The following is a 14,709-nucleotide window of genomic DNA, read 5'->3' on the forward strand; positions in this document are numbered from 1 at the left end:
CTGTGAACAGTCATCAGAAGCAGCAAATGCCTTAACAGGGGTTGCCCACTTCCCCAGCTAGGTGTGGATGAATCTGGGTGAATCTCTCATAAGAAAAGCCCCACTGGATCAGGCTGTAGACCCATCTAGTCCAGTTTCCTGTATCTTACAGTGGCCCACCAGATGTCTCAGGTGGGCCTGAAGCACAAAACAGCAAGATACCTGCATCCTGTTGTCACTCCCTTTCATCTAGCATTCGGAGGTGGCCTACTTCTAAAACCAGGAGGTTGCAAATTCCCCTTATGGCTTATAATCTGGGATGGATTTTTCTTCCAGAAATCTGTCCAGTCCCCTTTCAAAGGCATCTAGGCCAGATACCATCACCACATCCTGTTGCAAGGAGTTCCACAGGCTAATTATATGCTGTGTAAACAAATATTTTCCTTATTCTGTTCTAACTCTCCTGACACTTAATTTTAGTGGATGGCCCCTGGTTCATGTGTTATATGAGAGGGAAAAGAACATCCCTTTATCCACTCTTCCATCCCATGCATAATTTTGTATGTGTCAATCATGTTCCCCCTCAAGTGCCTTTTTTCTAGACTGAAGAGCCCCAAATGCTTTTCCTATTCCAAACAAACCACCTTCAATACTGGGAGTGCCCCCCTTCTCCTAATGCCCTGGACCCAAAGCTGGATCATTGACCCAGGTGTACCCTGGAAGCCCCACAGAAGTCCATCCATCCCCCATTCTTTCTGGTTGCCACTAAATACTCCCTGTGCCCATTTTCATGAGATGAAGGAAGAGGCACGTACTCCTGCAAGGACCAATTTTTGGAATCTGGGAAAGAGATCCAGAGGTAGGTCAAAGCTGAACCAGGGCTGCATTTTTCCCCAAAGGTGAGTTAGGACAGCAAGGGGCTGAACTAACAAGTGTCAATTCTGTGGCTTGTGGCTCTGTGCTCCCAGTATAAATCCAGGTCAGTTTGATTGGCCTAGTTTCGGCATATAAAAGTGGTGACTCTAGTTCTTCTGTGAGACGGAAGATTCACTCAGGTTCCAGGAGGTGCTTCCCACACTAACAGGCTTGTTTTTTCTCTCTCTTCTTCCTGGAATCCCAGAGCCCCCACACCCACCCTCATCCCCCAGTATCCAATTTACCTCCCAGGAGAAGTTACCCACAACTGTTCTGCTCCTGATGGGGGTGCTGTATGGATTCTTCAGGGTAAAGGGAGCCCAGGTCTTCAACCTGAGTTACAACAATCTATTCAAGTTGGGTGGAAAGATTGCTGGGAGTTTCTGTTGTGAATACTGGATTTAGATATCAGGATGGATGGTTGAGTTTACAGTGAGCAACTCCATTTCTATACCTCAGACCCGTGAGTACTGCCTTTTGCTGCTGCTTAAGGCTGCCTAGAAGTTCCACTGTCTGCCCCAGGACCCTCATCTCAGAGCACCCCTGGATTAACCACTTAGCAAAATTAGCACGTGCTTATGGCATCAAGGGAAGGGGGCCACCACAGAGTTTTTTCCAGTGCTGAAGTTACCATGGACCATGGAGCAAAAAAAACCCAAAATAGATTAATTCAAAATCTACTTAATGAAATTTATTTTGAGTAAGTAGTATTTTTTTTTACTAACTTCTGCCTTAAATCACCAAAATGCTAAAGAAAATGCAACAATTTAAATTAAAACAACCTTTTACCAGCCATTACCTTTGTGGTGAATGTCTGACTTTAACCAAACTCTGTAAGCAGGAGCATGGTGCTTACAGAGCAGAAGCAGACAAGCCGACTGAGTGCCAGAGAGGCAGGGATGGATCTGGATCGGTCCTTTCTCAGGAGGAAGATCTGCAACCCTTCATTGAAATGTAGGCATAGATTTCCCTAACAGTTCCCAGGAGTCCTGGTCCCTGCACTTCCTGGAGAGTAAGTGGTGTTCATTTCATGAACCGGTAATTTGATTCCAACAGCCAGGAGGATGTCCCAGAGTCCTTTCAGCAGCTGAAGCAGCACAGAAGCTTCTGAGGGATTGGAAGTGTCCAAAAATAAGAAAAAACTGGCAGAACACCGGGAGCCAGGACTGAAACACCAGACAGGAGCCAGGATGGAAACCTAGAGCCAATGAGTCCAGTCAGGACCAGGAAGTCAGCCAGGAATCAGCAAGGAAGCCAGGAGTCAGGGCCAGGAGTGAAGCCAGGCATCAGGGAGGAGGCCACCAGACAAAGTAGCCAGGGCAGGAGCCACCAGAACTCAGGAAGGAAGCTGGGAATGAGGACGGAGGAGCCAAGTGACGAGTCGAGATCCAGGCAACTTGCCATCCTTGAGACCCCCAGCTGGAGAAGTGATGGCCCAACAGCAAGTGACACTAGGCACTGGGGATTTGTGACACGGGAGGAGAACACGCAGCAGACCTTGTTGAGGGGTGGAAGGTGATCAGGTAAGGGGATGGAAGATGAGGGGGAGGCACCACAGTCCTTTGGGTTGCCTCTTTCTGTGGTCCCCATTCCTTCTTTCCTTCAATCTCTGCTTCTCCTCCCAACAGCTGCTGTCTCTCTCTCTTTCCTCCCATCTGGATTTTTCTCCCACATTCTTCTCCTTCAGAGTCCATCCAGGTCTATCCATCTTTCTTTTGCTTGGAGACCAGGATTTCTTCCTCTCTCTTCACTCTTCCTTCCACTTTCAATGGCTTTGTGGGCCTGCCAACCATCGAGTTTCTCGCCTGCAGGTTCTTCCACGTATTCATCCATCTGCCCTGATCAGGACTTGGGGTGATCTGGTGTGTTTCCTGGGACAGAAGGACAGCAAGGCCAGATTCTGCTTCCTCATGATTCCTCCCATGAAATGGTCATTCCCACAATCTGTGTCAGTTGCTGTTTGGCTTCTCCACACTGGCCATGGCTCCAACTGGGGGTATGTGAGGATGGCTTCTGAGGAGTCTTTCTTCTGCTCCTCCTCCTCTTCCTACTCCTACCTAAGAAGAGAGACATCATCTTCCCATTCTACTTGCCTTCAGAAAGCGGTAGGGAAGTGGGGGGAGTCACTGCCCATAATCAAACCCTGGAGGTCTCAAGGGACTAGGGTTAACTGGGGGGGGGGCCTCGTTGGCAGCAATGGCTGTTTCCAAGCTTCCAATTTGGCTGAAAGGACCAGGTCCAGAGGGATCTATTCCCATGTCAGCTCTCCCTAGGGCAGGATCTGCACTAAAAGACATGCCCACTTGGGCCAACCTTGCAGGCTATCAGCAGGTAGGTCTACGGGTGATGGCCTCAGGCTCAGACATAGTGGCTTCAGCCTATTCTGGGGTGTTGCCCTGCCCCCCCTTTCCTTGTAAAAGGCTGTTACCTTTAGTGGAGGAGGAGGAGGCGCTGTCTTCCTTCCTGACCCAGATGGTCCAGATCTGCGGAGCATCCCTGGCTGCTTCTGGCTGTAGAGGAAAAAGCACATGTCAGTATCATGGAACAGCCTCCCCTCAGAGTGCCAGGACCCTTGGAAGAGTCCCCAAATTCAGGGTCAACCCCAGGTAGGCATCTTGCCCACCAGCTTTACTTCCCACAGATCATCATGCCCACAAGAAACTCACTTCCAGTGTGTATCAGCTGGACTTTGGTCACATCAATCACCCGCCTGCACCACTTTCCTCGCATGCTTGGGAATTTCTAAGAGAAATGGGGAAGACAAAAGAAGAAAGTGAGGGGAAGGACCCCCCTGGGACTCAGCGCTGAGAAAGCCTATGTGCTGACAGACACGGCATATTCTATTGTTTCTTAGCCTGGCCAGCATCTGCTGCCATTCTGCGCTGGCCCTTGCCTGCACGGAAGGTTGCGCATTGTGCCTCCTTGCCTTGAGGCACGGGCAGCAGCAAAGCCTGCAACAGATATTGCAGAGAGATAGTGAGGAAGTCGCTCCTAGGTAGACACTGGGGGAAGAGGGCAAGTAGTGGGTGTGGGAGGTCATGGCAGGTGACCACTCAAGTGCCCCCATTGGATGAGCTCCCTTGCCCAGGGTGTAGCTGGGGGGGGGGGGGGTTGGGTGTAGCGCTGTTGCAAGGATCAACTTACTTTTTCAGCTTCCCAAGTAGATTTTTGGCCATTGTGCCCTCCTTAGCTTTTCTAAACCTAACACTAACTCTACATCCTAACTAAATATCTATAGCCCTCCCCCAAAGCACCCACTACAAACCTATGAAAAGAAACAAAAATGAAAAGAAAATGATCCCTCCCAAAGTGTCCCACTATCTACCCCTCTAAACCTAACACTGTTTAAGAATCTACTCTAATAACAAAGACCCTCCCCAAACACCCCAAATAGTATAATCTAAAAAGATGAAAAGATAAAGAAAGGGAAAAAAGCAATGAAATGAATGCAGGCAGAATGAAGGAGAAACAGGAAGAAATCAAGAAATATAGAAATTTTAAAAAGAAAATAAAGATTAGAAAAAGGTAAAAGGAAGATAAGAAAAGAGAAGAAAGAAGCAATGGAATAAAAGTATATAAGGTTAAAGAAACAGAAAATAAATAATTATAGATGCAACAAATAAATCAAAGAATATAAAAATAAATTTTAAAAATAACACAAGAAAATAAAAAGTACCTTAAAAATGATACAAACCAAGAGAAAAAAGAAAAAATAAATAAGTGGATGAAGAAATAAACAAATCAATACCAAACACACAAAAATCTAATAAAATAAAAAATTAATTCAAAAAATAAATCAAAACAAGAAATTAAAAAATTGAAAAGATAAAAAGGAATCCCACTCACGCCACACACACCCCACGACTCACTCCTCTTCCTTTCACTATCTTTTGCTCTCTCTTTCACACTGCACAGAAATCCGCTACTCTCCACCGCCTCTCCACCTCGCCTCTTAAGAACCCACACTCAGCCACTTCCTCTCCCACTATTCATACAGCTCCCAACACCTGTCAGGTGATGATGTCACAAACTGAGGACCTGTCACCAGTTCTGAACCAGGTTTTTAGCCAGCTGACTTGAGTATGGCCAGGGCTCCTCTGGGGTCTTCAAAGTTCTGCTGCCTGGAGGGCAGCTCTTCACCTGTGGAATCTTGATCTTTCTCCTCCTTGAGTAAACCAGATGACCCTGCTCCCACCACGGTTTCTACTGGGCCCCTTCCTAAGCTCCTCCTAACTCTTGATGCCCCAATCTCCTGGAATTGATCCAGACCAATAGCTCCCTTCTGTGACCAAGGAGTGCATGTTCCCTGCCACTCCACCGAAACTTCTTCTGGGAAGATTTTTCTGGAAGGTGGGAAGGCCAGCAGGGCTTCTGAGGGAGAAGGTGCTATAGCCCTCACTGCAAGAGCAGGTAAACCCACTTCTGGGTTTCTTGCGCCTCCATTGTTGTCCCAGAATGCATCAGTATAGACACTATACTGCATTCAGCCAATAGATGGAGTGAATAGTGGAAGTTAATGAGATAATTTCATTCCATTAGATTCCATTATTCACCCCATCTAGTGACTGAATGCAGTGAAATGTCTATATCAGGGTTGTCCAAAGTTTTTGGCAGGAGGGTCACATCATCTCTCTGACACTGTGTCAGGGGCCGGGTGAAAAAAGAATTAATTTACATTTAAAATTTGAATAAATTTACATAAGTTTACATAAATGAATATATAAAAGATGAACATATGAATGAATGAAGGTCTTGCAATAGCTCAAGGCCTATAAAAGGCCTTGTACAAAGCAAGGCTGGCCTTTCCTTTTGCTGCCTCTGCTGCATCACAGACGTGAAACTGCAAGCAGTGGCAGGAGCCCTCATCCCACAGCTCACGCAAGAGGTCAAACAGTTACCCTCACGCTAAGAGCAGCTGCATTGGGCCAGTGAGGGCTCCAACAAATCTCCAGAGGGCCAGAAGCTCAATGGAGACTGGGGGCTCCCTGAGGGCCACATTGAGAGTCCTCAAGGGCCACAAGTGGCCCCAGGGCCGGGGTATGGACACCCCTGATCTATATCAATGCATTCTAGGGCAGCAATGGAGGAGCAAGAAACCCAGAAGTAGGTCTTTAAAGCTATTTTTCCACTGATTTGGTATCCATTGATTTTTTTTTATCCATTGGTGGTTTCGGAATGGAACCCCAGTGAATAACGAGGCACAACCTGTATTGGTGTTCCTCCTTCAAGGTAAAAAGATGTTTCTGCCCCAGTTTTCTCTCCCAGCTTGAAAATTCCAATCTATGTATCCAGTTGCATGAAAATTACACCATCAATGTTAAACATCTTTATTGCAAATAAATCTTCTGGATTTCAGTGGACTCTGTTTAGATTCTTAGGGTACCAACAGACTTCATTTCATGAAGAAACTGACTATGTTTATAAAAGCTGAGTTAGCAACACAGGAGGTCTGCTCTTCACCCCCAACTTGTACAGCAAAGCTAGTCTACGGCATTCAGTTCTCTTCCACTGGTAGAAGTCCATTCTCCATTGTTGGTCCCAGGGGAGGGTGCAGAAGATGGGGAGGACATAGGGGACATCACCATTCTGGGAAAGCTGAAGGAAAGGCAGGATGATGTTAAATCACAAACATATCAGGAGTCCATTGAGAAGGAGGCATTTTCTCTCCTTCATCCTACAGCATGTTACAAATGTCAGTGTGTTCAGCTCTAATTTCCAAGGGCAGAGCTTCAAGGAACTGCATTCAGATGAGATGATAGGTAAGGGAATTGGATTGGACTCTCAAAGGTGTAAGAACTGCCCTGGGTCCCTGTAAAAATACTGTTAATAATACTGTTAATAATGACTCTGTTGTGACAGGAGATCGCCTATGATTCAAAGGAGGCCCATTTAGGCATCTTCACATCATACAACAGTAAATGCCGTAAGAATAATTATGACCTTTATTCCAGAATGACAGTTTGGGAAAAATCAATTCCATACATACAATTGCACAGGTTCCTTGAAGGAATTCAGGGAGGTTGAACTAGTTTAAATACCGAGGGTGGATGGCTCTCCCAAACCCAGGCAGGGGTTATCTTGACAGTGGTTATCTTGAATCTCAGTGGTTAACTTGACCTGTAAAGCTGCCCTTTGGAACTCCGTATTCCAAGATGGGCATACAGGATGTTCTAGAACCCCTCACAGATACCTGAAACCCTGAATACGGGCGAATGCCTGTCCCCATGGTCCAAGCCCTCCAGAGGCAAGGGGAGCAGCTCCCCTCCAGAGGGGCCTCTGAGCTCAGTAAAAGCCATGGACATCTGCCAGGCTCAGACTGAACTTTAGAGCTCAAAACACAACTTCTGCTTTCACACAGAAACTGGAAGTGACTTTTTAATGCCTTATAAGGCATATGGAAGCCCAGGGAAGGAGGGGTGCACATGGGGGGGGGGAGACCCTTGGATAACTGAATGTGCAAATACGGGATCTACGGATATGGGGGCATTTTGATGCTTCTAAAGGGAAAGGAGAGATACATTGAAAGGGAAAGTGTTTTATGTTTTTATCCTTCTTGACTTCTGTTAAAAAAAACTTGCAAACACAGGCCTGGAGATGTTGCTCCGAGGCGGCCGGGGGGGGGATGGGGGGACGGACCCTGGCAGCTTTATCTTTTTAGGCCAGTTGAAGACCAGCGTGTCATGAATATGTTCAGTTTAGGCCTAGTAGCATGTAGAGCCTGAACCAAACTAAACCAGTAACAGAGAAGTGGCTTGCAGTTCCTAGCTGCAAGGATGAGAGTAACAACAGCCAACGAAATTAACAACTCAATGGGAGGTAATAATGTAGCACCTATGCAGACAGAAAGGTGCCCATCCAGGATGGAATGCAGGTGGATCTCCAGTGGGGAGGGGAAGGACTAAGAGGGCTAGCATCCAGCCCCACTTTGGGAAGATTCTGTCCCCAAGAGTTTCTGATTGGACAGTTTAAATTACAGAGTCACCTCCATCCTGCTAGCATGAGAAGTATAAGAACAAAGCCCAAAGGGTATGTCGGGGTCTTTGGGTGGAAAAGGTTGTGGGTGCAACATCCTGCAGGTTGAGAGTCTGGTCCACCAGGGCCATGTGGCCTCATAGGTAACTTGGAGCTGAAAGATCTACAAAAGAAAGCTGACCCAGGTGAGAGTTAGGGAATAATAGAGATAGCCAGTTAGCTTTGTTATTTTAATGCTGATATGTTTCCTAGAAGTTTTATGCCTCTAGCATTTGCTGCCTTTTGTAACTTTATGTAACCCTATGTATTTAATAAAGTAAAAATCCTTTTACTAAGTTGTTTTATTGTCTGTTGGGGACAAAGGTTCAGAATCCTGCCTAGCCGTTCAGCAAGCTACCAAATACTCATTGAGGACTAGTAACTTGAGGACTGAGGCTTTAATTAAAGAAAGTGCTCAGTGCCTGCAAGGGATAGAATTAAGCCTAGAGGGTCTCCGTGTCCCTGGACTGAGACACTGGCACATACAGGGTGGTGGCAGTACTACTGAACAGGGGTCCTTGAGGGCTCTAGGGTTTGAGAACCAAGAACTCTGAGCACCCCAAAACCCCAGGAGTGTATGACACAACGTCTGGCTCACAGCCCCCTCTCAAGAAAAAGCTCAATTTTCTAATCAGGTCCTGATATTTCTAATCAGATTGCAGCTGATGAAGTGGACTATTGTCCATGAAAGCTTTGAAATATTGAAGTATGGAAATAAATGGTTTAGATCAGGGTTGTCAAACATAAGGCCCGGGGGCCGGATGCGCCCTTGGAAGCTTTTTATCTGGTCCTCACGCTCTCAGCTGCTGAGCAGTGCTGAGGTGTTACTGCTATAAGGACAGCTCAAGTGAAAATTGGGCTCTCTCATATCTTGATATATTATCAAGATTTGTGTATTGTCTCTTCGTCATTTGCAGCTAATGAGTTCCTAAGTGAGAAAAAGTGCTTATTTTTGGTTATGATCTGTTTAATGACATCATTTCCTGCCTAATAACATCACTTCTGGTCCTCAGCAGGCACCATGAATGCTGTTCGGCCCTTGGTATGAAACAGGTTTGACACCCCTGGTTTAGATCTTAAGGTGCTAAAGATCTTTGTTTCTTTTCCTGTAATGGATTCACACAGCTCCCCTGCCCTGGAAGTTATTTCCAAGCAGAAGCATCTTATAATTCAAGGGGAGACCAACATGTTTCTCTAAGACCAGTGGAATATCTCAGGGGGTTCTGCACATCCCCACTTACCACTCCTCCTGCTCCAACAATAACTGTGAGCAAGTAAGACCATCAGTGTCAGATGTACCAAGTGTCAGAAGAGCCAAGCACACATACACTGGAGCTGGTAGAGACAAATCATGTCCCTGAACTGAGAAATTAACAGGTTGGACAGGGCACGATTTCAACCTGACCTCTTCTTGAATGAAGAGTCAAGGAGGTAACATTTAACACCAAGTCTCAAAATAGGAGTGCTGCTAAAAGGTCTGTCTGTCTGGAAAGCAGCCAGACAGCCCTTCTTAGTCTTTCCTCCTCCCATGCAAACTGGCTATATAAAAGCCATTGGAAGAGGATGAGACAAGACATTGGAAGGAAGCTAAATAGGGACAAGCTGGCATAGGACATTGGCTCAGGGCGCAAAACTAACCAGCTGTTAGGGAATAGACTGGGACTAAAGCACATTCATGAATTCTCTGGAGATGGGGAGGCAGGCACAAGGATGCACTCTGGCCTCCCCATGCCAGATCTAGGTCCCAGGCTGGTAAGTATGCACTGGCCAGGGATAGCGGTGGGGGGAAGGGTTGGAAAGGGCAGGATGGGGATGTTTTGGGCTGGGGAGGGTGGGGTGGTGGGTGGGGTGGACCTGGGAGGGGGTGGCACCAGCCTCAGGAACTTAGGCTGGATCCTAACCCCTGTCCCTGGTCCCATTGGACTTACATGGGCCTCTCGGATTTGCGCTATTTCGCTGGGAGAAACCCGTAGCCCCATGGGGATGGCTGGGCATTACTCAGAGTAAGGGGATAAACACACACCTTACTTCAAGTTGCCCCACAGCCACATCCTAACCTGCGCGGGACACAGCACAGGCCACTTGGCCCACCTGTTCCAGTGCAAATTAGGACTGGGCTCTCAAGACAAACTCAGAAGGAGGACTTCTCTAGTTCAAATCTGGCATCTGACATCACCTAACTGGTGCACTGGGTGATGCACTTAGGGTGTGGTGATGCACCACTACCAGCCAAAATTGTGAAATCTTCGTATTTTTGAATAATACCGTCGTGTTATATCTCATTCGATGCAGAATTTCATGCAGAATGTAATGAAACAAACTGCATTTAAATGTCTTTATTCTATCAAATATGCGTTATGAATATGTATTCTATCACATTACAGACAAATAACCAAAAAAGGAAAACACAACTGCCTTATGTAACAAAAGTGCATTTTCTTCACTCAAAACTGATGAATGAGACTGATTGTTTGAGGGCCAATGAGGTGCTATTATGACATAGTAGGGAACCAGTGAGTGTAAGCTTTCAGTTCTATGTATCAGAGTTAATACTAGAACTCTTTGTTAAGCTGTGTGAGTGCCATCAAACTGGCCATTGGTTTTTTATTGGTTACTGATTTGTTAGGTGACCTGTCAGAGTGTGATACCATAGTCTTCCAAGACTGAAGGATGCCAGTGATGAGGTGACCTGTACTGTTATATATTTAAACAAACAAACAAAGTTAATGGATGTTACACCAAGCCTAGTGATGCCACTGCATTTAGGTTGTGCATATGATATTGTAATTTATTCTGTAAGGTCTCAGGAGGTCCATCATGTTGGTGACGCAAACTCTAGTACTTTTGGTTTTCTGTATTACTGTATTGAGCTGCTGATGCCAGGTGGGCAAGTAGACCAAGGATCCAAAGACATTTCTAGCTATCACCACCCTACCCTCTTTCGCCCCACCCCATCACCACCCTCCCCCCACTTTGTTTCACCCCCCCCCTTTGGGAAGGGGCCCAAAAGAAACTTATACCCCCTGGTAAAATTCCTCTTGGAGGCCCTGCCGAGCAATAAAGTGCCAGACCAGTGTTGTCCAATTGAGAGGGCTGCCCTGACCTGCTAGCGCATACCCTTCAGCTTTTCACCGCCCGTCCCCACCTGAAGTTACAATGTCCATGGAATGTGGAAGAGACATTTTTAATTCCACCGTCATTGGCACAGAGTGCAACCGTGAACTGCACAGCATGAATTCCTGTCCCAATTCTGGAAGTGATTGCAGTGAAGTGATGATGTCACCGCAATTACTTCCATGTCAGGGGTGGGGGGGGCGGCAAATACAGGGGTGGCCCTAGGTGTGAAATGGCCCAGGACCGTCACTGGTGCAACTTTTAAAAGCCTTCCACGTTGAGCTGCACCTGTCCAAAGTCCCTCTTCTGTACAATGGTTAAAAGTAGAGGCACTCTATGTCCCCCTTTGTGTCTGGTCATCCAACTAGTAGCTGCTGTCCTGGGTGCAAATACAACTGTCCAGACTAAAAATGGGTCTCTGATTATCACCTTTTGCCTCCTCGCTGCTGGTGCTCCCTCCAGCAGCCTTCCCAGCCAAGCCTGGCTACAAGAAGGCCATCTGCAACCTGCCTTTCCCTCTGCCAGCTTTGGGGTGGGGCAGTGGACTTTGTGCCAGGCCAGTAGGCAGGATTCCAGAAGTGGGTGGGTGGGTGACTATTTTTTCAGGGTGGGCAATGTCGGGTATCTATACTGGTCTGCAAAACGAAAAGACAAGTATGGAGAAACATCCAAGACCCATCAATGCTAGGGTGAGCAAACTGCTGACTCAGGATGGGCAATGCCCACCCTGGCCCCCCTCTAACTACAGCCCTGCAATTCGTGCCAGCCTTGGCTGCAATCAGGCATGTCTTCTTGGGAGTAAGGCTACAATCCTATACACACTTTCTTGCGAGTAAGCCCCATTGAACGCACTGGAACTTACTTCTGAGGAGAAATGCGTAGGATTGGGTTCGGAGACCGCAATTCTATCCACACTTTTCTGAGAGTAAGCCCCATTGACTCTAAGGGGACTTACTTCTGAGTAGGCATGCAGAGAACTGCGCTGTAAGCCCCCACTGGACCAGGGGAAGGTCCTTCTGAGCAGAAGCGCCCAGGACTGCGTGGACCCCTCCGGGCACCGCTGGTAGCTCCGGCAGGGCCGGCCAGCAGGCGGCAGTGGCCGTGGAGGAGCCGCCCACCGGAGGCCCAGCCCAGGACTGGCTGCAGCCTCTCTGTCGGCCGGCCGGGCAGCCAACCAGATGGGGCTTGCGGGGCGCAGAGGCCGGAGCTCTGCCCGGCAGACAATGGCCAGGCGCCGGGCAAGGGGCGCCTAGAGAGCCGGGCCTGGCTGGAGCGCAGCACGGGGACCCCCCACCCAGCCACCCACCCAAGGGAGCCGCGCGGCTGGCGGAGAGCATGGGCGGCTGGCGCTGGCTGCAGCCCCTGGCGCTGCTCCTCGCCCTGCGGGCCTCGGCGGAGCGCGCCCCGGAGGGCGAGGTGGACCCCGAGGTAGGGCGCACGCGGGGCCGCGGGGGAGGAGGCTGGGCTGCAGCTCATGCCACACTTACCTGGGAGTAAGCCCCATGGGCTGCAATGGGACTGACTTCTGAGTAGACACGCTTAGACTTGGGCTGCAAGACTGCAATCCTAGACACACTTACCTGGGAGTAAGCCCCATGGGCTGTAATGGGGCTTACTTCTGAGTAGACATGCATTGGGCTCTTTGGCCCTCGCAGGACGCGCACAATGGAGCCAGCGCAGCGCAGCCCAGCCCACCCCCTTCTCCCCCAGGGTCGGGAGGGAACGAAAGGGGGCGTCGGCCGGGCCGGGCAGCCCCCGCGGAGGAGGCGGAAGCCTCCGTTCCCCAAAGAAGCCGACCCGGGAGGAGAGTGGCCACGGAGAGTCCCCGCTGGGCAACGCAGCCCGGCCGGGGCACCTGCTGCTCGGGCTTCGCCCTGCGGGTGTCCCGCCCGCGCCCACCGAGGGGCCAGCCAGGGCGCCCACCGAGGGCAGGGCAGAACCAGGCCGCTCAAGACCAAGCAGGGTGCCGCCCCCAGGCTATTGCCCTTTCCTTGCCCGGATTGGAACGTGCGGACGCGCCAGCCCCAGCACAATCCTGTGCAGGTTTACCCAGAATTAAACCCCATTGTAGTCAATGGAACCTACTCCCAGGGAAGTGTGGACAGGATTGCAACCTTACAGCCAATCCTATGCCTGTCTACTCAGAATTAAATCCTACTGTATTCCTTGGGGTTTATTCCCAGGAAAGTGTGCACAGGATTGCAGCTCCATCTGCCAGGCTTTCAAAGTCCACCACTGCTGGCCCTGGGAGGAGCGGCCCAGGGTGAGCAGCAGGCAAAAGCCTCAGCTGGAAGCGAGGGACCTCTAGAAAGAAGACGCCTGAGGGGGGAACATGATTGAGATGTTCAAAATTATTCTGGGGATGGATAGGGGGATGTTCTTTTCTGTCTCACACAACACCAGAAACAGAGGACATCCACTGAAATTGAGTGTTTGTACAGTTAGAACAGACAAAAGAAAATATCCACGTGTAATTAATCTGTAGAACTCCTTGCCACAGGATGTGGTGATGGCATATGGCCTGGATGCCTTGAAAGGGGGGATTGGACCAATTTATGGAGGAAAAGTCTGTCACAGGTTTCAAACAATGATGGGCATGTGCAACCTCCTGGTTTTGGAAGTGGGCTACCTCAAAAGGCCAGATACAAGGGAGAGCACAAGGATGCAGGTCTCTTGTCCTGTATGGTCCCTGAGGCATCTGGTAGGCCACTGTGGGATACAGGAAGCTGGACTAGATGGGCCTTGGACCTGATCCAGCAGGGCTCTTCTTATGTGCTTATGAAATTCCAGCCAGCCTCCTCCTACTCCAGGTGATGAATAAAGAGGAACATATATTTCTTTACTCAGTGTGTAATTAGTCTGTGGAACTCTTTGCCACAGGATGTGGTGATGGCACCTGGCCTAGATGCTTTTCAAAGGGGATTGGACAGATTTCTGGAGGAAAAGTCCATCACAGGTTACAAACAATGATGGGTACATGCAACCTCAGAATGAGGAGAGTGGCACCAGGATGCAAAGAGTGGCACCAGAATGCTGGTTAGGGTTAGGGTTGTGGTCTTTTGTGCTCCCAGAGGCATTTAGTGGGCCAGTGTGAGATGCAGGAAGCTGGACTAGATGGACCTTTGGCCTGATCCAGCAGGCTGTTTTTAGGTTCTTAAGATATGCAGGTGGTGTTAACATCTTCAGTGATCTCTGTTATCTTTGGGTCTGATGAGCACAGCACTAAATGGTATTGAGGAGAGGGCCGCAGCCTTCTGTTTCTCCTTGGCCTCTGGTACTTGTGCCTAGGCAGCTGCCACCTGCTGAGTCAGGCCCTAGTCCATTGTGCTTAGCGGCTGGCAATGCTGACTGGCAGCTGCTCTCCAGCTTTTCAGCCCAAGAGCTGGGTTGGAAGATGCTTTCCTACTGGCTCTGCTTCCATACATTTAGGGATGTGAGTGTGCCGTAAGCATGTACGCCCAGACTCCCTCCAATCGAACTGGAACTCAGTCTCTTTGTTCGAGGGGGTTAGAGTAACGTTTAAGCTTCATGTTCCTGCACTTCCCCTCCATGTGTTAGGCACTAGTGTGGCAGGAGGAATGCAGTCCCACACAGGCAGGTCCTGATTCACAGGTAAACAGAGCTGGATTTATGCACAGGCTGAGTAGTCTAAAGCTTTTGTCCTAGCAGTTCAAGGGGCCTCTAAGTACG

At 48.9% G+C, this 14,709-nt stretch overlaps 1 protein-coding gene and 1 long non-coding RNA gene across 4 annotated transcripts in view; one reads left to right on the forward strand and one right to left on the reverse strand.

Moving 5' to 3' along the window:
* Nucleotides 1-1,630: 1,630 nt before the first annotated feature.
* On the reverse strand, nt 1,631-12,806 carry LOC136659975 (uncharacterized). 3 transcript variants are annotated; one of them, XR_010794884.1, is made up of 4 exons: nt 12,600-12,806; nt 3,561-3,636; nt 3,323-3,404; nt 1,631-2,951 (listed from the first exon to the last, which is right to left on the reverse strand). It is a non-coding gene; the product is annotated as an uncharacterized lncRNA (long non-coding RNA). The 3 variants fall into 3 exon arrangements; XR_010794883.1 differs by lacking the exon at nt 12,600-12,806 and adding an exon at nt 11,882-12,065; XR_010794885.1 differs by lacking the exon at nt 12,600-12,806 and adding an exon at nt 4,039-4,125.
* Nucleotides 12,190-14,709, forward strand: part of MMP15 (matrix metallopeptidase 15) — a 28,104-nt gene continuing 25,584 nt past the window's right edge. The window contains exon 1 of the mRNA XM_066636889.1: nt 12,190-12,447. Within this exon, the coding sequence (XP_066492986.1) occupies nt 12,355-12,447 (93 nt within the window). The 5' untranslated portion in view covers nt 12,190-12,354. The remainder of the gene's footprint in view (nt 12,448-14,709) is intronic.

Source organism: Tiliqua scincoides, chromosome 9, assembly GCF_035046505.1.
Source record: "Tiliqua scincoides isolate rTilSci1 chromosome 9, rTilSci1.hap2, whole genome shotgun sequence".
NCBI lineage: Eukaryota > Metazoa > Chordata > Lepidosauria > Squamata > Scincidae > Tiliqua > Tiliqua scincoides.